The sequence below is a fragment of the Medicago sativa genome, chromosome 3 (genome assembly GCF_051527215.1).
Source record: "Medicago sativa cultivar Bolivia chromosome 3, Bolivia_mono, whole genome shotgun sequence".
Taxonomy (NCBI): Eukaryota; Viridiplantae; Streptophyta; class Magnoliopsida; order Fabales; family Fabaceae; genus Medicago; species Medicago sativa.
In genome coordinates this window covers 66,300,210-66,310,798 of record NC_140751.1, presented here as the reverse complement: position 1 = coordinate 66,310,798, position 10,589 = coordinate 66,300,210, and the positions used below count along the sequence as shown (strand labels likewise).

At 33.6% G+C, this 10,589-nt stretch overlaps 1 protein-coding gene across 2 annotated transcripts; it reads left to right on the top strand.

Annotated features, from left to right (window-relative positions):
• The first annotated feature begins 2,228 nt into the window (after positions 1-2,228).
• LOC146939305 (B3 domain-containing transcription repressor VAL1-like) lies at positions 2,229-10,522 on the top strand. Of its 2 annotated transcripts, none has more exons than XM_085753041.1 (14): positions 2,229-2,348; positions 2,689-2,814; positions 3,451-3,489; positions 4,214-4,295; positions 4,387-4,488; positions 5,545-6,206; positions 6,704-6,800; positions 6,966-7,140; positions 7,383-7,459; positions 7,571-7,993; positions 8,117-8,166; positions 8,856-8,969; positions 9,353-9,420; positions 9,567-10,522. In XM_085753041.1, the coding sequence occupies exons 2-14, from the start codon at positions 2,711-2,713 to the stop codon at positions 10,307-10,309; spliced, it is 2,736 nt and encodes a 911-aa protein (XP_085609167.1). In that variant the 5' UTR covers positions 2,229-2,348; positions 2,689-2,710; the 3' UTR covers positions 10,310-10,522. The 2 variants fall into 2 exon arrangements, with proteins under 2 accessions (XP_085609167.1, XP_085609168.1); XM_085753042.1 differs by having other exon boundaries at positions 2,229-2,516.
• The last annotated feature ends 67 nt before the right edge of the window (positions 10,523-10,589 follow it).

The following is a 10,589-nucleotide window of genomic DNA, read 5'->3' as shown; positions in this document are numbered from 1 at the left end:
TACCGATATACTTTAGAATCAAATATAAGTAAGAGTATAACTCATGTTCTTTAAATAAAATATACGTAAAAATGAGAACATCTCTCGTATCTAATGATATTATCTCGTCCTTAAGGTCTAGTTCAACTGAAAATATCAATATTATTAGATTGAACATATTATTCTAAGATCTTGCAATTGTATGTGTTCGACTATCAAATGATACCTACCACCTTTGTCTACAAACAACAAAGGAATGGTATTATCTCTAAATTAATAAACTTATCCTCATTTAATTTAATTTTTGTATTTTCAATTATCAAATTTATGAGTCATGAAGAATGATTTAGGAAAATATTTTACTGAGATTGCACATACTGAATATGACCACCTTTCTTTCTTGTTATGGATAGTTTGATTCCTTTTGTTTATAATGTATTATTGAGGGTAAGAGCTTAGGTAGTTGTAAATGAGTTGGTTTGATTTGGTTCGTTCAATCGAATTGATATTTTTAAAAATTAAGACACATATTTTATAAAATCACAAAAAAATATTATTTTTTCTTTTACCATAGATTTTTTATAACACATAATATCTGATGAGAAAAATAATATTTAATAGTTCACATTATCAACTCTGATAACACTTATTGGTTTTTTTTTGCCAACACAAAAAAAGCCAATAAGTGAGTGATATCAGAGTTGGTGATGTGAACGTCATATTAAGTGCCTAAATTTCACTTCTCTGGTCGTACTCTCCTTTAAACGAGGGGAGTGTATGAGTATAAACATTATAATTCCAAAATAAGGCACAACGAGTAAATAATCAGTAAGTAAGTGGAGTAATGAATGATGATACTTTAGGGGTGAACCCCAATCTACAAAATAAGTTGATTTGAATACCCTCAAATCCTTTGATATTTTCACTGAGGTGATCATTGCAATCATTCTTGGTTAAGTGGTGCGAACCATCCTAACTGAATCGTTAGATATGTGAAAGATTATATCAAATTTGAATGAGCTATTTGGTGTGCAAAATAATAGAAACACATGTGTTTCTCAAAATGACGTCAAAAATAGCTTCTATGCCACATCATCCTTTTCTGTTAGGGGTAATAGTCACTTTAGTCCCTGAATATGTAATGATTAGTCAGTTTAGTCCTTCATTGTATCAAAATTTCAAAATAGTCCCTGATTGTGCATTCTGTTAGTCAAAATAGTCCTTGACACTAAAATAACCTTTCAATGTTCACAATAACTCTTTTAATATAGGGACTAAAATGACAATAAACATGTACTTATAAGGACTAATATGACAATAAGTAAGTATATTGGAGGACTAATCTGACAATATTAATGAAATATTTTAACATTAATGACTATTTTGACTAACAAAATGCACAATCAGAGACTACTTTGAAGTTTTGATACATTGAAGGACTATTTTGACTACTCATTACAATTTTAGAGACCAATACCAAAGTGACTATTATCCCTTTTTTGTTAACATGGACAAGTTGGTTGGGTTGTCCAATTTGGTTTGTTTGCTCTTTCTAGACCATACTTCTTCAATACTTGATCTTTAATATATTCAGGTTAAGTCTTACAGACACATACAATTACACCAACCTGATCCAAATTATACTTACTCAAATTAAGTTTTTTCGACAAAACAATGCAAACTGAACCAAATCACATACAATTTGCTTCTTAAGGTGACAACATTTTTCTTACATACATAACCTTTTAGACTATTTTTAAAATACATACAAATATAAATAGTAAGGCGGTAGATGAGAGGAATAGAGACATAACATCAACTATATGATATTCATTTCACAACCAAAACCTTTTTACTCCATTGCCCATCATTAATAATCCCCTTATATATATCCCAAACAAAACAACCCAAATTTATTAGACCAATATAAAAATCAGAAACCCTTTATTTTTTAAGTTTTAAAATGCCACCTCACCTACATGTAACATGTGCAATGAAACCACAAACACATGTTTCACCTAATAATCCCAATGAACTCAAGGATGAGACAACTACAACTAGTCCCCCAAGTCACATTCACAAGTACACACACACCTAAAAAAACCAGCATGTAACATTATCAATCTCCTCAAACTAAAAAAAAAACAGTTTAAAAACCAAAACAAAAATTTGTTACTTGAGTGAATGAGTTAATTAAGGTTATAGCGGTGGGGTGTGTATGTAAGTGTCTTGTGTCGTGCATGCATTTTATGCATCTGTTACTTTGCATGCACTCACACACAAACACTCTCTCTCATCTTTCTCTCTCTACAGACTCAACCTCATCAAATCCCATACCCACTTCACGTTTTCTCTCTCTAAAAACCCAGGTCAATTTCTTCTTCAACACCTCATTGCTCTTGTCTTAGATTAGTCTTTTGATTGCATAGATTTGAGCATATTAAGAAAAAAAACACAAATTTATGTTTTTTTAGTTCATGTTAACGACCCATTATCCTAAATCCTAGGTTTCCTTTTGTGGGTGAACCAAGTCAAAGGTTGTCTTGGTTAATGTTTTTTTTTTGGATTTTGATTTTTTAGTTGACCCTTTATTGTTTTTGATGTAAATTTTGAAACTTTATGCATGGATGTGAGTTATTAATGAGTTTGAGGATTATGGGTCAAAGTGATTTTGATTTGATTTTGACTTTGGTTTTGGGTATTTTTCAGCTGAAATTTGGAATTTTGATTGATGGGTTCTGACATTGGTATGGTAAATGGTTCGTGTGTTCATGAATGGAAGAAAGGGTGGGGTTTACGATCTGGTGGATTTGCTCAACTTTGCTTCAAGTGCGGGTAAATTTCAATCCTTTTTCTTTGATTTTGCTATGATTAGATTCTAATTTTAGTTTTGGGGAATAATGGGGATAATGATTTTGTTTCATGTGTTAATTGATTTTGTTTATGATTCTTGATTTTTTTGGATTTTGATAATTTAATTGGATAAGTAATGTTCAACTATATCCTTTCTTACCATTCCGGGATTTTCTGGTTGTGTTTGTGTGTGCTTATTATAACCAAACAGCTCACATTTTAGTCACTAACATTATTATGATTTTTTTTTTTATATGTAAGTACATTTTTGTCAATAACTTTAAGTGCATAATTCAAAGAACAATATCTATACTATAATTTGATAAGAATATGTTGTGATTGTGTATTGTGGAAGTAGGAGTAGGAATGGGAAATATTTTACTTATTGTTGTTTGATGACGAGGATCAATGTATCTAATTTGGGAAATATTCCTAATGACTAAATTAGATGATAGGATATTAATGTTTGTAGTAAATTGAGAAATAAGTATTTGTATATCCCCTAAAAAAAAGTAATTTTATTTGTTTGTAGTATATTTTAATTTATGTATTTCATTTTTTATTTCACATATCATATATTCTGTTGATTGATTTTTCGGCTTTTTCTTGTCATACTAGATTTATGGAGGAATGGAAGAGTGGCAACCTTGACACATTGTAAGTATAACAATATATGGTAATTTTAGATGCCAATATGACAAATATATTTCCTTTTTTAGATTATATTAATTGTATTAAATGCTTAACTGTATAGGTGTTAATAGCAAAAGATCTAGACCCCTTGTGTGTGATATGTGATGTGATCCAGTCAACTTAATTAAGAGGGATGTGTGTATTTATAAATCTTTTATACACTTTGATTTTATTTTTTTCTTTTAGATACTTCCATCAAATGGTTTATTTATGATAGGATATTAATTAGATTTATGATAAATAAATTTAATGTTTGTATTTTTGCTAAAAACAAACACTAAATTACATGTAATGTAACTGTTGATCAACTCCACACTACCTAACCAAGTGATTGAGCTCAATTAGTTAATGAGCTACACCTAAAGTCGACCCGTTCGCGAGAACCTGAGTTCAATTCTTGGTTAGACTTAACGTACCTCATAACCGTAGATTACTAGGGTACCCTTCCTCTACGAATCGGAGGGTTAGCACAACAAAAAATTCCACACTGCCCTGTAATGTGTACCCTGTATTTGCAAATTTGCAAGCATATTCTTACTATAAGTTTTTCCATTAATCCAAATAGAACTTAAGTATATTCTTCCCCTGCTCACATCTTCCTTCTCTTATACTTTTGGTTTTCTTAGTATGCGTTTTGTTGAGTACTAATTGATTTATTAATTCTTTATTTTCACTTCATGTGTTCTAGATCTCCCTTTGAGAGTTCAGTTTTTTGTAATAAATTCCATCGTCAACAAACTGGTTGGCGAGAGTGTAACATTTGCAACAAGGTAAAGTGATGTTTTTTTTTCTCTTTGAATTCTAGTTTGACTTTCTCTTTCTCTCCTCACTCATTGAAATCTGTTTGACTTGGTTCTGCAGCCTATCCACAGTGGATGCGTAGTATCTAAATCTTTGTTCGAGTATCTTGACTTCGGCGGTATAGGTTGTGTTAGCTGTGTAAATACTTCCCAACTAAATATGGTAAGTTTAATCTAGATATTGCCCTGTTGATTTTTTTTTCTTCCCATTTGTAACCTATGGTTAATTTTTGTTTAATGCAACACAGTTTTGTTCTGTTTGTTTGTAGCTAAATCTTGTTCTGCTTCTATTTTTTACGCTCATGTCTAAATTATTAAATTTTTATCACACTATTGCATACGATATTGGCCACCAGGATTATCCTTCGTGATTATTTTAGTGATATGGATCAGCATTTTGTGAGTTGTATCAAAATTTGGTTTATGATAGAACATTATGGCGTAATTTGATCTATGTACCCGACCCCACTTATTAGGACAAGTCGTGGTGGTTGTTGTAGTTTCGAAGATTTTTTTTAATGGTTTCCAGCAATTTTTGTGTTATTACGTTTACTTGGCTTTTGAATGTGTGGGCTGGGGTATCAATATTTAAGTAGTTCATGCATAAAAAATAATGATTTTCATCACATTCTTTTGTAATGTTTTTCTATTTTTGTATGATAATTATGTAAAAATGACAATTTCAAGGACTTGAAGCTTTTGCTTTAGAACTTGGCCCATTTTGGATAAAGAACTTATTTAAGCGCTTACATAATAAGAGCTTTATGTATAGGGAGAGGGGGGATAGCTCAACTGGGTTGAGCTAAGGGTTAAAGGAGTTGGAGGTCCTGGTTCAAGCCCGAACATAACAACTAATTACTAATATTGGCCGTTGCAAAAAAAAAGTGTTTATGTATAACCTATTGATATATATAATAAAAATCAAATAAAGTCAAACTGTTCTCATAGCTGTCCTAGAGATCTTACGAAAAAAGCTGAATACAGACTATGGACAATTGGACATGTCATAAGTTGTTTCCTTAAGCTCTCTTTAACAGTTTCACAAGTGCTTATGCCAGTAGATAAGCTCAAATAAGCTAATCTAGCCTTATTTTTCTAATTATGTTCAACAAATTATTGCTGCTTGCTCGTTGGTTTTCTTTAGTTGCTCATAACCTATGGTTAATTATGTTCAACACAGTTTCATGTTTCTTTTATTTAATTTTTTTTTTTTTTGCAGATTCGTAATACTGAAAATCCTAAATGGCCCGTTTCATCGACCCAAAATAATGCAAGGGATATTCATTCCGCTCATTTTGACAGCGGACTGTTTATGAGTAATGTTGATGAAGGAAAGCTTATGCAATTATGCAGAGTTGTTGAAGCTAGTGAATCTATCCATATGAGTCATGCTCCGATAAACAACATGATTACATCTAATGGGAAAAACAATCAAGAAGTTAGGCCGTCATTCAGGGAAGGGGATACTGGATTTTCAAATGTGATTAAACCGCCTGTTCAGTCATTAACTTTTGCCACGTTAGAAAATAATAGACCAGCATGGGAGATTAAAAGCATGCATGAATCAAATGCGAGGCCGTCTTTGAATATGTGTTTGGGAAACCCGTCAGGGAACAACTCTTTCCCACCATCTGGTGGAGAGACTACAGACGGAAGACTTGAGGGAAAAGTATCTCCTCCCTTTCATCAAGGGCCGAGATCTCGTCCTATACTTCCCAAACTGTTAAAGACCGGCCTTACCATGAATATAGAAACTGAAAAAGGGACACTTTCTCAACCACGTATTGCTCGGCCTCCTGGTGATGGGAGGGGTAAGAATCAGTTACTTCCTAGATATTGGCCTAGGATTACGGACCAGGAGCTGGAGCGTTTGTCTGGAGAGTATCCTTTATACTGAAATTTATAATTTTAGAGGGCAAGATCAAGATACTCTAGGAGTAACTCTGAGCAGAGTTAGTCCACTTGCTCATTATAAACACTGAGTTTCACTAGTTAAACCGTTGATTATTATCATATTAATGCTCAACCATCCAAAGTTTCATATAAATCAGAAATTTGTAGCTATGTAATATGACAACTGGTATTTAAATTTTTAAAAACCTTATTATGCATCAATTTGACGTTACTTTATGAAGTATCGGGTAGTTTTAAAATTTATGAAGTTTGTGGAGCTGACCTACTCAATAAGAGCATTTAATTTGATGGTTGGATTGATAAAATTCAATGTTTAAAACGAGTTATTAAATAGGGTAACTAAGCTCAGAGTTAACCTTGGAGTAACTTGATCCCTGCTCATAATTTATAGTTCTTTGAACATCTATAGTAATAAATATATAACGTTGATTTGTCAAAAGTTTCCCTTGATGTAACGATAACAGTTTGAAGTCCACAGTAGTGCCATTGTTTGAGAAGGTGCTGAGTGCCAGTGATGCAGGTCGGATTGGTCGTCTTGTTCTCCCAAAAGCTTGTGCTGAGGTTTGTTTTTAGTTTTATTTTCTTTAATTCCTTGTTTTCCGTGTTTCCTTTTTTATCTTTATCTGAATGAGTATGGAACCAATTTCTGTAGTTGTTTTTCGTTCTTTTTTCAAGTGAATAAGACGTGTCTTCAAGCTATAATTTGGACTTCTTACAAAATTGCAGGCATATTTTCCTCATATTACACACTCTGAAGGTCTTCCTTTGCGGGTCCAAGATGTGAAGGGTAATGAATGGACTTTTCAATTCAGATTTTGGCCTAATAACAACAGCAGGATGTACGTATTGGAGGGTGTGACTCCTTGTATACAGGCCATGGATTTACGTGCTGGTGATACTGGTATGCATCAATCTAGGGAACTCTACTTTGCACACTTGTTCTATTAAAATTTTGCATTTGAATTATTACTCATGTCAAATTTTAAAAGAAATTAAAGAATTCAAGCCCTTATAGAATTGATCTGTTACATATTATTTGTCGATTACTATGTAGATTCAAACCTCATTCGTTCTTACTTGAGAGGCTAAATTTTCTAGCAAATTCGATGTAACGATTCTTTTGAATGATAATCTCTTTTGCAGTTACGTTTAGTCGGATAGATCCTGGGGGAAAACTTGTTATGGGTTTCAGAAAGTCATCAAATTCCGTAGACACACAGGTTGGTTACACGACAAAACCATTTTACTGTCCATGGCATTTTCTTTGAATTATACATCTTTAGTTTTTGTTTTTGGTGAATATGATTAATGGTTATTGTTTAAATAAATAGGATGCTTCTACATCTGCACATTCTAATGGCGGTTCTGCAAAGGGAGACGCCTTTTCTGGTGGAAATGAGAATCTTCCATCGGGAAGTAATTGTGCCGATCTTCTCCGTTCACCAAATGGTAACGGGGAACTTCGCTCAAATGGACATCCTGAACCTTCACATTTGGTTACTGGAGCTGCTGGTTTGCTTAAAGCCGAAAATGGCGAGATGATGAGCAATAATTCACTGGACCAAAAAAATTCAGCTTTAGAGAAGAAGAGGACTCGAAATATTGGCCTTAAAAGTAAGAGATTGCTTATTGGTAATGATGATTCTATGGAGTTGAGACTTACATGGGAAGAAGCACAAGATTTGCTTCGTCCACCGCCCAGTGTCAAGCCAAGCATTGTCACAATCGAGGATCAAGTATTTGAAGAATATGATGTAAGTGTTACAACTTACACTGTCAAATCAATCCATATTTTTATTTTCTATATTAGCTATTGTAGAAAATATTTTTATAACACATGGCTAATTTATGTGTCAATTGTGCCACATTCCATATAGGAACCCCCAGTTTTTGGAAAGAGAACAATATTCAGCGCCTCTTCATCTGGGTAAGAGTCCAAACATTTTGCATATTTGGATTGGTTTATTTGAGTTTATCTATTGACATAAACACTTACGAGACTGTTTGATAGAGTTTATGGAAATAGCTTTTGGCAAATTTATAAGTTGTTTTCAGCTTATTTCTATAAGCGCTATATGATAGTTTATGAAAACAACTAGTAGCTTATATGAAAATAGTTTGACTTTATTTTATATTTTGTTACTGAAATAGCTTATACATAAGCACTTGTATGATAAGCTCTTAATTAAGCTGTTTATACAAACAGGGCAGTCTTGCCTATAAATTTCTTCGAACAGCTGACGACTGTTTGATATTTTCCTGGATCCATGTTAGTTGTATCTAGAATATAAAATAAGCATTTATCGTATAAGTGCTTATGTATGATTGGTTTCTACAGTTGAAGAAAAAATGAGGAGAAATTCTGCATGAATATATGGAAGCTATTATATTTATAGCGAACTTCCTATAATAATCCGAAAACAGTTTATGAGTAAGCCGTTTTCACGGGTTTTTCAAAACATTGAGCCACATGATGTTGTGTGATAAGTTGAAATAAGCTCTTTCAGACATTCCTTTGATCCTATTTATGGTTCATGAAAGCATTTGGAATTGTCATCATGATGTGGTGAGTAAATTTTAAACTTGTGTTCTGAGTATGTTGACCATTTCATCCAGGGCGAAGGAACAATGGGCTCAATGTGATGATTGCTCTAAATGGAGAAAGTTACCGGTTGATGCTCTTCTTCCTCCCAAGTGGACATGTTCCGAAAATATCTGGGATTCAAGCAGGTGCTCCATTATTATCATTATTACTACTTTTTTGGAATTTGGACCAGTCTTCATATGAGATAGTGATATACTCCATCCGTTTCAAAATGAGTGTCGCTTTAGCAAAAAAAATTTGTTTCAAAATGAGTGTCGCTTTACATTTCCAATACAACTTTAATTTTTTTTTTCCAACTTTACCCTCTCCAACTTTTCTCTCACACAATTTTCAATGCAACTTTAATTTTGTCTTTTTCTTATAAAGTAAGGGCAGTTTAGTAAAAGCGTTATATCCAATGATTATTTCATTCTATTTCTTAATCTGTGTGCCAAAGCCTAAAGCGACACTCATTTTGAAACGGAGGGAGTAATATTTTACAATTTTTTTTGTGGACATGTTCTTTCAGATCTTCATGTTCCGCACCGGACGAGCTGAGCTCAAGGGAATTAGAAAATCTTTTGAAATCCAGCAAAGGTATGATCTTTCTGTCCGTGTTTTTGATAAGATCTTTGTAATGTGTGATGCAGTCATGCAAGTTTTGCATTCATATTATTATATGGACACGCCGATAATAATAATAATAATTCCTGAATCCTTCTGGTTACATTTGGTGTTCACAGATTTTAAGAAGCGACGGATTGTAGAAAACAGCAAGTTGATCCAAGAACACGAGCCTTCTGGCTTAGACGCTCTCGCCAGTTTAGCCGTTTTAGGAGAAAATCTCTTGGGCCCTGCTGATTCCGCAGCTGGAGCCACCACTAAACATCCTAGACACCGTCCCGGCTGCTCTTGTATTGTGTGTATTCAGCCACCAAGCGGAAAAGGTAGACACAAGCCAACATGTACTTGCAACGTGTGTACTACTGTGAAGCGTCGGTTCAAAACCCTTATGTTACGCAAGAAGAAACGCCAATCGGAGCGTGAAGCAGATGCTGCCGCCAAAAAAGAACACATTCACAACAGAGTTGACGAGTTAGACACCAATGGTGGAGCATCAAGAGAAGTTGCGAATCCTTTGGAAAACGAAGGAGGACTAAATAGAGGTCAAGTCGAGGTTGGCGAGTCCAGCGCTGGAAAGATAGATCTTAATTGTCATCCAAATCGCGATGACTCGCAAGTGGATAATGTCGCAAAACTTAGTGATCATATATGGGAACATATTAATATGAACCAAAATGGCGGTCCAAGAACCGTTAATACTGAAATGCAGGAAGGTCAACATTCTTCTTTGGCCACTCAATCTAATGGTGAGGATACGAGACACTTGTCCGATGAAAGATGCATTGCATCCAATGTTGGGAACAAAGAAAGAAGAGATGAGGTATTAAATCATTCAAATGAAAGTGAAAAGAATCTGTCTTGAGGAAATTTTTTTATCCCTTGTTTGAGCTAGAATTTTTATACTTTTTCCTTGTATTCATATATCATATAGTATATATAGTTTGCTTTATTTTTCAAAAGGGTTGTCAAAGATAGTTCTTGTCAAAAGAATGTAATTTTGTTTTCTTTATCTTCAGATTATTTTTTGTCATTTTTATTCAAGAGTGAAAAAGGGGGAAAACACATACTTAATCAATATTTTACCTGTCGTTACCACTATCCATTTTATTTTTGCTTGGTGAAGATCTCAAGGAATATTGTAT

Bases quoted from the DNA above. Each gene is read 5' to 3' on its own strand.
- LOC146939305 (XM_085753041.1), top strand. From the start codon at position 2,711: ATGGGTTCTGACATTGGTATGGTAAATGGTTCGTGTGTTCATGAATGG. The intron at 7,460-7,570 runs GTTGGTTACACG...TTAAATAAATAG, and splicing joins CAAATTCCGTAGACACACAG to GATGCTTCTACATCTGCACA. The intron at 9,421-9,566 runs GTATGATCTTTC...TGGTGTTCACAG, and splicing joins TCTTTTGAAATCCAGCAAAG to ATTTTAAGAAGCGACGGATT.